This window comes from Myotis brandtii, unplaced genomic scaffold (assembly GCF_000412655.1).
Source record: "Myotis brandtii unplaced genomic scaffold, ASM41265v1 scaffold111, whole genome shotgun sequence".
In the NCBI taxonomy this organism is placed as follows: Eukaryota; Metazoa; Chordata; class Mammalia; order Chiroptera; family Vespertilionidae; genus Myotis; species Myotis brandtii.
Genome location: NW_005353789.1, coordinates 920509 through 938995, shown reverse-complemented (window position 1 = coordinate 938995; position 18487 = coordinate 920509). Strand labels below are relative to the sequence as shown.

The window sequence follows — 18487 nt, the reverse complement described above, 5'->3', positions numbered from 1 at the left end:
TTGTGCACCGGGCCTCTAGTATATATATATATAAAAGGCTAATATGTAAAATGACCCCTCGGGAGTTCGATCGGGAGACTGGGAGTTCGATCTGATCGCTCACTATGACATGCGCTGACCACCAGGGGGCGGCGCGGAACGAAGGAAGGCCCTGGCCAGCAGCCAGCAGCAGGGGAAGGAAGGCCCCAGCTGGCAACCGGAAGGCCCTGATGGGCCCTGATTGCCAGCCAGGCCTAGGGAACCTACCTGTGCACAAATTTTGTACACTGGGCCTCTAGTATTTTAATAACAAAAATCCACACCTTTCTTCTATTTTATTAGGAAAATCAAGATAGAATGTCTAAGCAACAACTACCAAATTTTCACATGGGGATAAATTAACATTATTATTGAGAATTACTTGGAAGTTTGGGGATCCTATTAAGTATTTCAGAATATGACTGAAATGCTTACTGTATGCTTTATTTCACTGAAACTTGTTTTAAAATTCCTGATTCATTGGGAAAAACAAACCCCTGAAGAAATATTCTTCTAAATAGTTTTTTGTTGCTGAAAAATTTTATACGTATTCTCTGATTTAGGTAAACTTGTTTTGGAAAATGTCAAACCATATAATGTGATTAAAAATAAACTAACAAAACAAGGCCCTAATGATATCTAAATTATCTTACAGCACATGATGACCTCATATTAAGGAATTTGTAAGGTCAAAAATTTAATGTGTTATACAGCAGCATCTAATGGGCAAGTGGAAGAAGAATACAGTATCTAAAGAAGAGATGAAGCCAGGAGTTTGGAAACTGCAAGTTCAATTGTAAAATTAATTGTAGGAAATATCTTTACACTTTAGAGAAAGGTAAAAATGAATTAAAAAGTTGCTGTAATGCTTTGAAACAGCTAGCAAAGAAAAACACAAAGAATATCATAGAACAAGCCCCCAATCTCTCTCTTTATCATTAATAATATCCAACCTGGTTTATTGAGAGCTTTATTTTCCCTAAGGAAAAATCCTCTCATTCCCACATGACTGGTCCATGAAAATACAGGATTTGACTGTATAGAAATATGATTTGTTGCCAACTCTGACAAACGATATGAATACCTACAGAAGAAATACAACATATTCATTACAAATCAATCATATACTTACCCTGTTATTATGATCACTGACTTTGATGATAGGTTCATTTTTTCTAAGATCCCAAACAGTGGCCCGGCCACTGGGACTGGCTGATGCTAAAATATGCTGGACTTGTCTATTCCATGCAATGCAGCTGATATCTTCTAGGGGCTAAAAGGAATAAACTATTAAAAACCATTTCTCAATTATAATAAAATTTAACTACAAATTCCGATCCTTCTTTTTAAAAAACAGATCACTTAAAAATCTGATCTGTTCATTCTACAAATTTGCTTTACATTCCTAAGTTCTCAATATATACAATACTGTAATTATAATATTGTCTCATTCACCAGGCATTTATTAAGCTCCTGCTATAAATCAAGCACTGTTTTGTTATTTTTGCAAGTGCCATGAGGTAGACGATGGACCACAAAGCAGATGTAGGTCAATATAACAACTAGGCAGAGAAAAAGTTACAGCCTAGACAATGAGAAAAAAAACCTTTATAAGGGGTAGACCATAGGCTATCCTTATGCTACCTCCTCTCAAGATTGCCAAAATATTAGGTCCCATTATAAGGCTACTCAAATTGAGTAGTCTATATAATATAAAAAACTCAAAGAGGTGCCCTGGCCAGGTGGTTCAGTTGGTTGGAGCATCATCCCGTGTGCCAAAAGGTGGCAGGTTCGATTTCGAGTCAGGGCACAAACCGCAGTTGCAGGTTCGATCCCCGGTCAGGGTGAGTACAGGAGACAACCGATCGATGTTTCTCTCTAACCTTTCTTGTTCTCTGTGTCTCTCTCTCTCCTTCCTCTCTCAAATCAATTTTTTTTAAAAAGAAAGAAACTCAAAGAGGCAGTGAGAGGACTATTTTCTCAACTTACTAGAAATACATAGTACAGGGAATAATGCCTTGGATTCATCACACCAAGGTAAAACAGATGACTGGCCTAGAACCTGAGGTTCTCCACTCTAGAACTCAACACTTCTATGAGCCTTTATTAGACTTCAAGCTACTACTCAGCAGGAATACCAACAAGATAAGTAATACCTTAATGTCTAGTTTCTTTTGTTTTCAGAAGACTTGAATCAATTAAACTTCAAATAATAGTTACCCAGGAGTATGAATGGTTAGAACTACAGCAGGGAGACAATCATACTTATTTAAGATTAGCCAAGGAAGGGTTTCACTCCTCTAATGGGCCCCATTACAAAAGCCTCAAAGCAGTTACAGACGGTGGACCTCTGTCCCTCAGCATCCCTCAAGAATGAGTGAAAATAAGAAAGGGAGGATTTTGTTATCCCACAGTAGGCCTATGTGACCTGGTAACCCCTACCCGACACTGTTTATCTTTGAGAACAGGAGGGATGCAGTTAATAGTTCTTTCTCAAGAAAGTATCAGCTAAGACCAAGATGGCCTCCTAAGTGACCTCCAGGGGACCTCAAACCTCATTATAATCTAATCTCCATTCTAAATGACACACCCACCAAGGCCATGACAGTTGACAATCAACTTGGCAATGATCAGAAGGAACCATAAAAGGACAAAAAGGTAGAACCCAGATTCCAAAAAAAATTGCCACCCCGCCCTAGCCGATTTGGCTCAGTGGACAGAGCATTGGACTGCAGACTAAAAGGTCCTGGGTTCAATTCTGGGCAAGGGCACATGCCGGGGTTGCAGCTTGATCCCCAGTAGGGGACGTGCAGGAGGCAGCCGACCAATGATTCTCTCTCATCATTGATGTTTCTCTCTCTCTCTCCCTTCCTCTCTGAAATCAATTAAAAAATAAAAATAAAAATTGCCACCCCTTTCCCAGAAAACCATGACTATTCCACCCACCATTTGCATAAAGCTCTGTCTTATCTGCCTAGATCATCCCTTCATTTCTACCCTTCTATGTCTATCTACAACTTCTCAACCCCAAGTGGATGAGAAGCTAATCTGTGAGCTGTGCTCCCGATTCTTCATTTTCTGGTCATTGAATCACTAACACTTGCACTGTGAAAGAAGAAGGGAAAGGGAAAGGGAAAGGGAAAGGGGAAGGGGAAGGGGAAGGGGAAGGGAAAGGGAAGGGAAGAAAGAAATACATAGGAAAGGGGTTAAGTGTTTCTTTTAAAAAATGTTTCCTTTCGAATCTATGATTTTTATTCTAAGGTTGGACAGTGTTAAAACACTATATGATATAAAATACTAAGGGAAGGGAAGGGAAGGGAAGGGAAGGGGGAAGGGAAGGGAAAGGAAGGGAAGGGAAGGGAAGGGAAGGGAAGGGAAGGGAAGGGATCTAAAAAAATTATTACAGACTTGTCAATTTTATTTACTACTGTATGTCACAATTTTATTGACATACAGTAGTGAATAAAATCGAACAGTCGCTGGCAAATGGCAGGCACTGAGTAAATATTTCCTGTTGAAAGACTCACTGATACTTTGAAAAAACATTCATTAATACTTTACTTCACTACACTGAAGAAAAATCAATGGCATCTAAACATTGATTTTTAAACAAATACATTTTCTGTGGAAAACACACAAATAAATTAAGTGTAGAAGAACTGATTTTGGTTCTTTGATTATATCAAAATCAATGTATTACCTGTGTTTTGGCTCCTGGTGTCATTGGAGTTGCAAAATTATTTAGATCCCAAATGTAAATTTCAGATTCATTAGCACCAGAAGCTACCAGGTTAGTCTGCAATAAGAAACAATTGATAACTAAATAGCACTTTACATAATTAAGAGAACTCAGATTAACTCAGTTCATAGCTAAAAAGATCTCTCAGTTTTAGGTTATACAATTTTTCTACTGAATTAAAGAAGCAAAACTTATGAATTCCTAAATACCATGCATAACAATCTAAAATTTAAAGTTTTTAGAGAAATATATAAAATTCTATTTAACTTAAAATGATAATATGTGTATTGATATTTTAATACAAGACATTAAAAATAATTACATGGATTCCCTAGCCGGTTTAGCTCAGTGGATAGAGCATCAGCCTGGACAAGGGCATATGCCAAGGTTGTGGGCAAGAACCCCAGTAGTGGGTGTGCAGGAGGCAGGTGATCAATGATTCTCTCTCATCGTTGATGTTTCTATCTCTCTCCCTCTCCCTTCCTCTCTGAAATCAATACATATATGTATTAAAAAAATAATTACATGGGTAAATTCTTAAACAATCATGTAACCACCCTGGCCGGTTTGGCTCAGTGGCTAGCTAGAGCGTTGACCTGCGGACTGAAGGGTCCCCGGTTCGATTCAGGTCAAGGGCACATGCCTGGGTCATGGGCTCAATCCCCACTAGGGGGCGTGCAGGAGGCGATCGATCCATGATTCTCTCTCATCGATGTTTCTATCTCTCTCTCTTCCTCTTTGAAATCAATAAAAATATATTTTCTTTAAAAATCATGTAACCATATGGGGATTATGATTTGTGGATTTACATCTCTGGAAGGGAATCCAACTGTGGGAAATAAAAACAGGTCACCAGTTATTGCTTTCAGGAAAATAACTGAATTCTAAAATACTGGCATGTCAGGATACCTCAAAGCCAGCTCCTGGAGCCAAACCAAGATAGGGCTAGTTAAATTCTTGTCTTAAATCCCTCACGTAATTCTACTTCATATACACTCAATCTTGTTCCGAGTAGCAATATTTCTAGATCAGCTCTATTGCATACCTTTATGGTCAAATGCCCCTAAAACTGTGATATAAAGTACAGCAAGATAATGAGTTTGATGTATTAACCTTCATCCTTTATTATTCACTTGCATACATTCTTCTCTAATCAACAGAAATATAACTAAAAACAGAGAAATTTTATGATAATAGCTACCTATAATACAAGGTAACCAAAAATCAGCAACTGTTAATCCAATTAACAAAGGAACTAGCTTTCTAATGTAAAGAATAAACCCCATAAATGGTAGAAATTAAGAAGTTTGGGTTTATAGTTCTATATCTTAAATATCTATTTATAATAAAAGAAAAATAACTACTTTAAACTTTAAGATAATATCCGTTTTTTGGTTGTTGTACTCTAGTATTCTATTAACTCAAGATCTTTTATTAACTACCCAGCTGGCATGGCTCAGTGGTTGAGCATCGAACTATGAACCAGGAGGTCACGGTTTGATTCCCAGTCAGGGTACATGCCTGGGTTTTGGGCTCAATCCCCAGTATGGGGTGTGCAGGAGGTGGCCAATCAATGATTCTCTCTCATCACTGATGTTTCTATCTCTCTCTCCCTCTCCCTCTCTCTCTGAAATCAATAAAAATATATATTTTTTAAAAAAGATCTTTGGCCCTGGCCGGGTAGCTCAGTTGGTTAGAGCATAGTCCCAATACACCAAGGTTGCAGGTTTCATTCCCAGTCAGGGCACATACAAGAAGCAACCAATGAATGCATAAATAAGTGGAACGACAAATCTATATTTCTCTTCCTCTCCCTCTAAAATCAATAAATAACCTTTTTTAAAAAAAAAGGTCTTTGTTAACCTACACATTTATATAATAATATTTAGTAAAGTTTAAAATGGCAACAGTAGACTCTTGTCTATTAATTAAATTTGTACTATATTTGTATATATTTCTAATTATCTGATAGAGTACTAATCTCTTTATCATAAATACAAAATTTCTCAATTAATAAAACTGTGGATTAACCCAGACACCACAGACCAACCCAATGTTGGAATAGCATAAACCTTTAAAAGGCAAGGTTTCCAACCTATGCCCAAGGGCTCCTAATGTCTAAAAAATGTCCAATCAGATGTTATGACATCTCCAGACTTCTCTGAATTAAACCCATCAGCCAGATCCCCTCCATGCGGTTAGTAGTACATATCCTGAACTCTCTATTCTTCAAACAAATATACTCACTCCTCAGGCACACATATTTAGCTTTTGATTCCAAGCATAGTAGATTTATATACTTATCTCAAATAAGCAGCACATATCTCAAGAATCATGAGTAAATGTCAAAAGTCTAACCTGGAAAATGTTCACATCCAAGGCTCTCACTGGACCGGTATGTTTATCATTTTGGGCAATCACAACTTCCTTGTCTCCAGCTATAATTTTAGAAGGATCATAAAGAATAACATTTCCATTTTCACCACCTGCAATAAGAACTCCAGAGATATTTCCTTTGGAATCCATCTTATGAGGCCCCCAAATCAACTTGTGGTACCTTTAAGAGAAAATGCATAAAAACAACTAAGATGATGGACTGTAGAATTGTATACCTGAAACCTGTATAATTTTATTAACCAACATCACCCCAATGAATTCAATTTAAAAAAGCAACAACTAATTTTTTAAGTCAAATAAATGTAGAAAATAATTTGAAAGTATACATTTAATTACTTATATCTTCATAAGTACTCCAAAAATACTGTTTCTCTTCTATTCCTAGTAACTGTGAATGACTGGGTAAAATGGCATTTTAGTTATTTATACTCATGTGCATATTTGATTTTGTAATTTAAAAGAGTAAAAATATTCTTTTTTAGAGGTAATATTATAGTGTGTCAAAGTACACTTGATTTGTGTGCTGAAGATATGGGCTTACGAATAGTTTTACCATTTAGAAACTGTGAGGCCTGGGCAAGTTACTTTACCATCCTAAACTGCTTTTGGTTCATCTGAAAAATAGAGCTACCACTCCCCTTGATTATTTTTGACTATATAAGTAATCGCCAACAAATGGTCTGTTAAATAGTAAAGGTGTTAAGGGAGTCATCTAAAATTTTCTAAGAAAAATAATGTATTCTGACAGTAAAAAAAGTGACATTAAAATTATGTCTGTTATGACAAGTACTCCTACTTGTGGAGAATAAAAGATTATGGTGTGGCGTGGAGAAGAAATATAAAGGTGTCATGGAGATGTACGATGAGACACGCTAAGATAGTGGTGAGTAGCTCTAGCCGGGTTGGCTCAGTGGATAGAATGTCGGCCTGTGAACTGAAAGGTTCCGGGTTTGATTCCAGTCAAGGGCGCATGCCCAGGTTGGGGGCTCGATCCCAGTGTGGGGTGTGCAGGAGGCAGCCGATCAATGATTCTCTCTCAGCATTGATGTTTCTATCTCTTTCTCCCTCTCTCTTCCTTTCTAAAATCAATAAAAATATATTTTAAAAAAAGATGGTGGTGAGTAGAAAAACAGCAAGACAAAAAGTATCTGGAGTTCCCATTACAGTGTGAGGGGACTCCATGAGACTCCATGATCTGTATTCTGTTAGCTAAGGTACAATCTCTTCATCAAAATCTGCCAAAAGAGGCAATAAAGCAATTTTACTACTTAAATAAAAGTGTACTTTCAATAGGCCATAAATATTTGGAAAGGTGATCCAAATACCTGCTGTATCAGAAATCATGTCAATAAAATTCTCTGTGAAATATATTTTCAAATATAGATAAATACAAGAAAAAAATTAAAATAACCTACTATTCAGAGATAATTACTATTTACATCTTAATATTCATCCAACTACTTCTTTTTCTAATCATACCTTCCTTTTTTTGTAAACAGGTAAGAAAAAGGAGATAAAAGAAAGTAACTCTACTATATTATGAGGAGAAAAAATTAGAAACTGTATCATTTCCTTCCTATCCTACAGTCAGCAATAAAAAGTCAACAGACATGTGGCTCAGTGGTTGAGCATCAACCCAGGAACCAAGAGGTCACTGGTTCAATTACCAGTCATGACACATGCCCGGGTTTCGGGCTTGATCCCCAGTAGGGGGTGTGCAGGAGGCAGCCGATCAATGATTCTCTATCATCACTGATGTTTCTATCTCTCTCTCCCTCTCCCTTCCTTTCTGAAATCAATAAAAATACATTTAAAAAAAAAAAAAAGTTAATAGACATTAACTCTACTTCCACAGAAATTCACTAATGTGTTTTTTCACAAAATATCTCATGTCATTATTGGTAGTATCCCTTGCAATTTCTAATAATACATTTATAGACAAACTAGGCATTACTCACAACATATAATTAAATATAATCATGAATTTAAGGTTGAATCTCATACCTGTGAGAAGAAGAGAAAGTGGCACAAGATTTCATATCCAAGGATGGATCAGAAAGATCTAATTCAAATATCTCAAGGGAAGCATTGGTACTAAATGTTGCATCCAATTGCTGAGCAGATGTTCCTATAGAAAATACATTTATGGTAACTATGCATGCAAAAATAAGAGTCTCAGCAAACCATACAAAAAAGAAATTAAAGGCATGTTTTTCAATTATCTCAGTCATGAGTGCTGTAATAGTGACTGAAATCAGCTCATATGCCATTGAGCAGATGTTTAAATTACTACAGCAATGAGATCCTAACACAGGGCTCGGAGATGATGTTTGTAAGAGTGAGTGGTGCAGATAATTTTAAAAGCTCTCTGTAAAAACACCACCGTGATTCACTATATCTGTTTATAGTCACAAATGATATAACTCCAACTCTTTTTATATAAAAAAGCATCAAAACTGTTCTTCATTCAAATTGATATTTAACAGGTTTTTTTTTTTAAACATATCTACTGTGTTTAGTACTGGAGGAATAACGATAAAACATAATTTTTATAAAATGGGGAAGACACTATAAATATATCATGATTAATGCTATGATGTATAGGTGCTATGGGAACACAGAGGAAGGTCATAGAACTCAGCTGACAGGAAGGAGGGAGGTATCTTGCCAGGGAAGAAGTGGCTTTCTAGAGATGAAGCTTGATCTGAATCTTAAAGAACAGATATGAATAAGTCAGATGTGGAAGAGAAGAAATTAGGTGACTTGTACTATCTTGTTTCTGTTGAACTCACCTGTAGCTAGGTAAATGGGATGATTCTGGGCAGGGCTCCAGGCCTGCATGGCAGTACGATCGACTTCCTTTAACTTCATCCTGCTAAAGAGAATTTTTTTTTAATACATTTTTATTGATTTCAGAGAGGAAGGGAAAGGGAGACAAAGAAACATCAATGATGAGGGAGAATCATTGATTGGCTGCCTCATGCACGCCCCCTATTGGGGATCGTGCCCACAACCCAGGCATATGCTCTTGACCGGACTAGAACCTGGGATCATTCAGTCCTATAGGCCGACGCTCTATCCACTGAGCCAAATCAGCTAGGGCAAGAGAATATTTTACATCCTATATAATAAAAACCTAATATGCTAAGTGTTGGGTCATCCAGTCGGCCTTCAACCAATCAAAGCGTAATATGCTAATGATATGCTAAAGCCGCTCAACCGCTCACTATGATGTGCACTGACCACCAGGCGGCAGACAGTCAACTGGTTAACCACTTTGATCGGTAGGTTAGCTTGCTGCTGGGGTCCAGCTGATCGGGACTGAGTGAGATGGGTTGGACACGCCCTGGATCCCTCCCGTGGTCCCTTCCCAGCTGGCCAACCTCCCGTGTCCCTCTCCAGCCCTGATCATGCACTGGTGGGGTCCCTCACCTGGCCTGCGCCCTCTCACAATCCAGGACCCCTCGGGGGATGTCAGAGAGCCGGTTTCGGCCCGATCCTGCAGGCCAGGCCGAGGGACCCCATTGGTGCACGAATTTGTGCACTGGGCCTCTAGTAGATATATATTGAACATGTAACATAGAACACAGAAATATACTGGACCAACCATTGCATCATTAGTAAAGCCCTAATGCCAATAAATCAAATTAGGTATCATTTGCTGGGCATGTTCAATATTAGAAAGAAGAAACACTTATTTTAAGACAACCCCTGGCTGGTGTTACTCAGTGGTTAGAGCATCAGCCCAAGCACCAAAGGGTTTCGGGTTTGATTCACGGGCGAGGGCATGTACCTGGGTTGCTCAGACAAGGATGGGTGGCAGTGTATCAGGGGTAAGAAAAGGCACATAAAAAATAAGGTGCATCTTCCTGGAATAGGATCATTCAATAAGAGCAGTTTTTAAAATTAATTTTAAATTAAAACAGACTAACCACAAAGAATATAGTAAGCCCATAGATTTTAAAGATAAAGCAGCTTTGCCCTAACCAGTTTGGCTCAGTGGATAGAGCATCGGCCTGCAGACTAAAGGGTCCCAGGTTCGATTCTGGTCAAGGGCATGTACCTTGGTTGTGGGCACGTCCCCAGTGGGGGGTGTGCAGGAGGCAGCTGACAGATGATTCTCTCTCATCGATGTTTCTAAATCTTTATCCTTCTCCCTTCCTCTCTGTAAAAAATCAATAAAATATATTTATTAAAAAAAGATAAAGTAGCTTTTTCTAGTCAGCACCAAGCCATGGATTGCCATAATCTCACCAGGCATAAGCTCCTGTGGATATACTTTAAATACACCAAGAGCCCTGGCCAGCGTGGTTCAGATCATGGAGCATAGTCCCATGCATCATAAGGGTCACTGGTTTCGATTCCTGGTCAGGGCACATGCCCAGGTTGCTTGCAGGCTCAATCCCTAGTAGGTGGTGTGCGGGAGGCAGAGATCAATATTTCTCTCTTATCGATGTTTCTCTCTCTCTCTCTCTCTCTCCTTCTCCTCTCTCTCTCAAAATTAATAAAAACATATAAATAAATAAACAAAGAAATGCAGGCAGGATCAAGGAGCTGAGCCCACAAAGTGGGCCCAGTGGGGAGCAGTCAACTCAAGATGGAAACAGAAGAGACAGAAGTCAGCTCTCAGGGGTCCCTGATTGCAGGCAATTTTTCTAAGGAAGAAGAGGAATTGTCTTCCAGATGTCCAGCTCTAATGACTCAGATCAAAGAGCTGAAGGAGGGGTCCATGGAAGAGCTCAAAAAGATTATTCAGCCCCAGCTGGTTTGGCTCTGTGGATAGAGCATCAGCCTGCGGACTGAAGGGTCGGTCCCAGGTTCGTTTCCGGTCAAGGGCACATACCTGGGTTGCGGGCTTGATCCCCAGTGGGGGTTGGGCAGAAACAGCCGATAAATGATTCTCTCTCATCATTGATGTTTCTGTCTATCTCTCCCTCTCTCCTCCTCTCTAAAATCATTAAAAATATATTTTAAAAAAGAAGATTATTCAGCACAGGCCAGGCTGGCTTGAGCTCTCTGAAATGTCCAAGCAGCAAGACTACAACCTGGAGACCGTTGTGAACAAGGCAGAGTCTGCCCTGGCCTACCAAGCCAACCACTTCTCAGCCCTGCAAGATGTCATCAAGGCCTTGCGCCTATCCATGTAGCTAGGAGAGCAGGCCAGCAAATAAGTAAGCAGCAAGAATCGGCCCCAGTGACAACTGCAAATAAAGGTGTTTGGTTTCAAAATAAGTAAGATAAAGCAGAAAATTTTTTAAAACTGGTCACTCCAAGCTTTAAAAAAATCTGTTATTCTACAAAAATGCATTCATATGGCACATTATTCTACTATAAAGATGTCCCATAATTTAATTACTGGGTCTGCTACTGAGGAACACCTGAGTTGTTTCTAATATTTTGCGATTTTTACAAAAAAATGCTGCAATAAATGCCCATTGTACACATTATTTCATTCATGGGCAAGGACAGCTATATTTTCCAGAAATAAAACTGCTAGATTAAAGAACAAATGAAATTTAAATTATGATGAATATTGCCATGTTGCCCTCCATGGCAACTATACCTTTTCACATTCCCAAGAGTGATATATGAGTAGCTGCTACCCTACTGCCTTACCAGAGTTACACTTTTTTGGAGCTTAACACTTTAGATTTTTACCAACAGGATCGACCAGTGAAATATGTTAGCTGTGTATAGTTACAATTTGCATTTCTCATAATATAAATAATGTTAAACATCTTTTTTTTTCCTGTGGTCATGGGTCATCCATATTTCCTTTTCTGTCTATTTGTATCATTTGTCTATTTTTCTATTAGGTTGTCAGACTTTATCTTTTGACTTTGCTGGTATGTATATATTTTTACCTTTCACAAGATTTCAAAAATGGATTTTATTTATTAGAACAGTTTTAGGTTCACGGAAAATTTGAGTGAAAGTATATTAAGTTCCCACATACCTCTCCCCCACTCTCCCAACTACAGCCTCTCCCATTATCAAAATCCTGATCCATAGTGTTACATTTGTTTCAGGCAATGACTCAACATAGACACATATCCCAAAGTCCATAGTTACCATTAGAGTTCACTCTTTGTGTTATACATTCCACGGGTTTTGACAAATGTATAATGACACATACCTACTGTTGTAGTATCATTCAGAAGTTTCCCTGCCCTAAAAATTCGCTATGCTCCATCTATTTATCCCTCTTTCTCCCTCCCTCCTAGAAAACACTGATCTATTTACTGTCTCCATAGTTTTGCCTTTTCTGAAATGTAGTTTTTCAGTAGATTCTGTTAGGTTTTCCACATATATACTCATATCATGCATCAATAGTGACAATCACCTCTCTGTTTCAAACTGTTATTCCTCGAATTTCTTTCTCTTGTCCAAGTTGGCTAGTATCTGTAGTACCATAGGAAACCGTAGTGGTAACAGTGAGATTTCTTGTGTTTTTATTTTTTTTAAGTGGGAAAACCTCCTGTACACCTCTGAGCAAGATTTTGGAATTCGACATATACATACAAATGTATATATATTAAGTGTATATAATGTAAGGAAATAGCCATTGATTACTGTTTTATTGAATTCTATTTATAAAGACTGGGTGTTGAATTTTGTCAGATGCTTTTCTTTCTTTTTTGTTTCTATTTATCTTTATTGTTGAGAGTATTACAGATGCCCCCCATTTTTCCTACATTGCCCCTCTCAAATAGACTGATGAGCTAGAAAACCCAATTTCAGGTAAAACATTTAATTTTTAAATTCTTAGCTGTTTAAAAGATCTTTTATTTAAATATTTTTATTTAATACCATTAATTGTCTACAAAGTAACTATGAGCACCTCAGAAATTAGCTTGTATAAAATTATTGCCCCGCTTGCACTACAGTTATAGTCAATAGTATTATCTTCCTCAATGTTTACCTTTGAACTGTTAAATATACTTATACTTCTAACTGATTTGTCAGCTTTAATGATGTCCTTTGACTCCCAGCCATTACAGATGAGGCAATCCACTAACTTATTCTACTTCCAATTTTGTTTCTACTTCCCAGTTCTCTTAATTTTTTTAAAATTTTATAACCAATTCCTACATTGTCAGATATTTAACATGCACATTTTATTCTTTCTTCCTTATTCCCACTTTTTAGTCTCAGAACTATAGTTAAATATACTCAATGCCCTCCAACAGTACTTTAGCCAGTTTTCTTACTCATCTGTAAAGGATGAAGTTCATCCTCTACTAGTTTCCTTAAGAGGACCTTAGACTAACAATATGCCTTGTGTCTTACAGGTTCAGGTTGTTTATACTTGAAGAGCATTTTACAGATGATAAAATTAAGGCACAGAAAGGTTAAATAATTTGTACATGCTAACAAGAAGCAGAGCCAAGATTTAAACTCAGAAGTTTAGTTCCAGAGTCCAAGCTCTTAATTATTACTTCAACAAGATCAGATATTCAATTTTAATCACAGGAGAAATATTAACATTTAGAAGAAATAATAGCATAGCAACTATGATACATGATGAAATTAAGAGAAGAAATATAGTTTAGCAACTGTGCTAGGTTAGACAAAAGTGGATTAGGAGGTTGAATACTCATGTGGTTAAAAGAAAGGCCTATAAACTCAATCCTCGATTTGAATACTGGCTCTGCTACTTATACTTTAGACACATTATTTAACCTCTCTGAGCCCGTTTCTACATCTGTAAAATGGGGATGAAAGTGACTATCTCATGGGATGTTGTAAGGTTTAAACAAAATAATGTATTTTATAGAGGGCCAGTGGCTTGCACATAGGTTAATAAGTGTTTTCATATGCTAACTAGTTTTTTTAAATTATTACTATCATAAGCTTAATCAAGAAAACTATACTAGTTTCCTAAGATTATTGTGAAAAAAAGAAAAACAATCCCAATTTTCTAAAAAGTAAAAAGGAAGCCTATTTTATTTATATGAAATGCCATCTTCTTCCTCTCAGCCAACTGTTAAGCTCAAGTCCCAGCTCCTTCATGAAAACTGCCCTAATGATCCAATCCACACTGATCTAAATAACCTCTTAACTGTTTATATTTGTCTGTACCACACTTCAAGCATTTTATAATAAAGTTTCTTATTCTACCTTAACAAAACTTTATAACATTCTATTAGTAGATATTGTTCACATATTTCTCACTGCCATTTTATTAATAGTTGTATATGTCATCTTGTCTCACTAATTAGACAAATAATGTCATTTTTAAATCAAGTGTTACAATTTTTACTCTTTTTGGAGCAAAATTACTCAGCACAGGGTAGGTATACAGAAATTTTGCTTGATTTCAAGTTTTAAATGTTCATATTTAGGGAAATTCAAGTAGACTGATGAGCTAAAAAGCTCAATTTCAGGTAAAACACTTAATTTTTAAATTCTTAACTATTTAAAAGACCTTTTCTTATGTAAAAAATAGAGAAAAGTATGGTTAGGGGAAAAATTGGTTTTATAAAATGACTTTAAATAATTTCTAAAAGTGAAAACAAAATGGCTATATATATATATATATGTGTGTATATATATATATATGTGTGTGTATATATATATATATGTGTGTGTGTATATATATATATATATATATATATATATATAAATCCAACTGAATAGAAATACAGTTTCTCTAAGAGCAAAGGTAAAAACAAGGGCTACCTAATTCATGAACACTAGTTAATGTGTAACATTTACTGGAAGAGAAAGAGATAAATTCGAAAGAACATAAAATGGTTAAGTGGGAATTCAAAGGATTTATAAAAGTCTATTTTTTTGTCTTAGTACTCAATGTTCCACAAGAAGCAGTTCCACTTAATGTGTATTGAACACAAGGCTTCAATACTACCTGTGAAAAAAAAGCACTATACTACAAAAATGGCCTAGAACTACATTATGTGGTTTGAATCTAACTAAACAGTACCATAACCTACCTATTGGAATCATTCTCAAAACTACTAAGTGGCTCAATTGGTTGAAGCATGGTCCCTACACCAAAAGGTGGCAGAAATCAGGTCAGGGCACATACCTAAGTAGCAGGTTCAATCCCTGGCCAGGGCAGGTGCAGGAGCTGGTGGATCAATGTTTCTCTCTCGCATTGATTTTTCTCTCTCTCTTCCTCTCTCTAAAGTCAATTTTTAATAAAACTACTAAAATTGCTATTGAAATACAGCTTCAACTGAATGCATGTCTATTTCCTTCTCTTAGAAATGATCATTCATTAATTGTAACTAATGCCTTTTTTTTTTTTTTTTTTTTTTGCTTTACTTTTACTGATTTCAGAGAGAGGAAGGGGGAGAGAGATAGAAACATCAATGATAAGAATCACTTTTCAGCTGCCTCCTGCATGCCTCCTACGGGGGATTGAGCCCACAACCAGGGCATGTGCCCTGACTGGGAATCAAACCCGTGACCTCCTGGTTCATGGGAACACACTCAACCACTGAGCCACACTGACCGGGCTGTAACTAATATTCTTGAAAATATAAAGAAGGCTCAGATTAAACCATGTGTACTTCCCAAGTGAGATTTGCTTTAAAAGCTTTGTGTAGTTCTTTTTCAATATTATATGTGACTGGAGACCTGGTGCACGAAATTCGTGCACGGTAGGGTCCCTAGGCCTGGCTGGCAATCAGGGCCGATCTGTGGGGCGACCAGGAGGCCCCCACTGGCACCCGACTTGGCTGGCCTGGGGCCTGCAGGCTGGGGGCAGCTCCCGCGTTGAGCATCTGCCCCCTGGTGGTCAGTACATGTAATAGCGACCAGTCGTTCTGCCAGTCGTTCCACCATTCGGTTGATTTGCATATTAGGCTTTTATTTTATAGGACTAGAGGCCCGGTGCACAAAATTCGTGCAAGAGCAGGCCTTCCTTCTCCCGGCTGCCAGCACCGGTTTCGCTCTGGCACCCAGGACCCAGGCTTCCCTCTGGCCACCAGCAGGCACCCAGAACCAAGGATTCCCTTGCAGCCCCGGCTTTTGTACGGAAGGTCGTCTGGAAGGACGTCCAGTCTAATTAGCATATTATGCTTTTATTTATAGACAGGATTAGAATTCACACTATGCAGAATTGTTCATTCAAGACTATTTTACATGGAACAAAATCATTCTAAAAATATAAAAAGAAAGTTGTGAGGATAGTGGCTTGTTCATAGATGCCATCTATAAGATAATATCATATAGCACAGCAGTTAAAGAGTATGGAGCCTGGAGCCAATATCCTCAGTTTAAATCTCAGCTCCACCATGTCCTACCTCTGACTTTAGGCCTGTAACTTTACCTATGTGTGTCTTGGCTATCCACTTGGTAAAGTAAGTGTCATACACATATTGATACCATAAGGTTGTTGAGAGACTTAAATGAGGTATTACAGAGTGCTGAGACTAGTGTGTGAGCTATTACAAAAGTAAACAATTTAAAATATTTAACCCAGTGAATCTTCATTAATACATCTACTGAAGAAAATTTAATGTCCCACCCTAGCCGGTTTGGATCAGTAGACAGCTGGCTCTCAGACTAAAAGGTCCCAGATTCAATTCCAATCAAGGGCACATGCCTCGGTTGCAGGCTCGATCCCCTGGTCAGGACCCATGCGGGAGGCAACCAATTGATGTGTCTCTCTCATGTTGATGTTTCTCTCTCGCTGTCTCTCCCCCTCTCTTTCACTCTCTCTAAAAAAATCAATGAAAAAAGATTTTTAAAAAATCAATGGAAAAAATATCCTCGGGTGAGAATGAATAACAACAAAAAATGAAAATTTATGTTCCAGACTACAACTCTTATTTTTTTCATTCAATTTTCCACAACAACCGCATGCCATTAAGTAGAAACTTTTCTCTTTCTGCTCATTTTCTAAATGATAATTTTGTGAAACAATACTAAAACCCAGCAGTACTATTCTCAAAAAAAAAAAAAAAATACCAACCATACAATGCTACATAGAGAACTGACCCATACCTCAGAAAGTAAAAAGAGAAGGAGGTTAACAAAACTGGAAACTTTGACTCCCAAACCAGGAATACAATCCCTAGCCAGCACTGCCTTTAGTAAAAATACCCATCTTCTGTAGGCAAAATATACCACTATGGATGGGCACATTTGTTTAGTACAGGATTTATTTAGTATTATCAATGTTGTAGACTCATCTCACGCAACCAAAACCAAAGAAGCATCTGTGCACTGATTACTGAACTAAATAGTATCACATTTATCTGGAGTCTAACAAATAAAAACTCTTTGAGCTGAAATTAAGCTACCTAAAAATGACAACATTTCTAAAAACAATGGAAACTTTAATATCATCTAACAGGAGTTTATAAAGAAATTATACAGAAAATCCTACATATGTGTGCATTTTTCTAGAAAGATAATCCAGTGCTTTCATCAGATCCTCAAAAAGGAGTGGAATCCCAAAAGATTAAGAATTACTGCTCTTTACAGTTTACAGATTTCTTTATAGACTTACGTTATTAGTTTCAGAAAAGACACTGCTTATATGAAATTAAACAGTATAACTAAATCCATTACAAAGCTCACGTAAATTCTTATAGTCTACATTGTAGACTCTACAACCTTTTCCCAGAGCTGTAATTAAGGGACAATGAGATAAAGGAACACAGAAGAATCACTAATAAAAGGTGAGTAAACTTTTTTTTAGCCAATTCCAGAACAATTGGTATGTACAGCAAACGCTGGGTAGTATAATACAGGGACGAAGCTCTAATCAGCAATTAAATACAGTTACAGTTGCCGACAAAGACAATGACATTTCCGTTTTCTACACTTAGAAAAGGCCGTTTAGGAGAAGAAAAAAAAATAACTCAGAGAGACCTACATAAAATTAGTTCCTTGAGCAAACAGAAAAGTTTATAACGCCCACAAACCCAGGCAATATTCTGATTTCTTTAAACCTGCCCTGTAATTTAACATCGTATACTTTATGGGCAAAAACATCCAACACTTAATGAGACTTCTTTCGATGTACAGGCTACGCCTGGAGACCACTGACCATAAAGGAACCCAATCCCGGTTAAATGACAGTGGTCTTCGGTGGAAACCTGCGAACCTTTCAATCTGGCAGCAGTTAAAATACAAACAAAAAATTCTGACCCAACTGAAGTCAGCCAAAGTAACGCTGAGGTTTGTTTCCTGCCCGCACCCCTGCGGACCGCACCTCTTTGTGCACGAGGGTGTGAAGGGCTCCTACCCTCAGACCCCAGTCACCCGCGGTGGCAGGACACCCTGTCGCCAGTCTCGGGGGAACTCCTGCTCCGCAGTGAAAACAACGGCGGGTGCGAACCGGCGCGATCCCCAAAG

At 37.7% G+C, this 18487-nt stretch overlaps 1 protein-coding gene across 14 annotated transcripts in view; it reads right to left on the bottom strand.

The window, feature by feature from the left end:
* The window catches only part of SEC31A (SEC31 homolog A, COPII coat complex component), a 94046-nt gene that overhangs the window by 56200 nt on the left and 19359 nt on the right, over positions 1–18487 (bottom strand). For all 14 annotated transcript variants that reach the window (XM_014544514.1, XM_014544521.1, XM_014544551.1 and 11 more), the window contains 5 exons: positions 8947–9029; positions 8159–8282; positions 6116–6314; positions 3719–3814; positions 1151–1291 (listed from right to left, as the gene is read on the bottom strand). In XM_014544514.1, the coding sequence (XP_014400000.1) occupies positions 1151–1291; positions 3719–3814; positions 6116–6314; positions 8159–8282; positions 8947–9025 (639 nt within the window). In that variant the 5' untranslated portion in view covers positions 9026–9029. Of the gene's footprint in view, positions 1–1150; positions 1292–3718; positions 3815–6115; positions 6315–8158; positions 8283–8946; positions 9030–18487 lie in introns of those variants that run through there.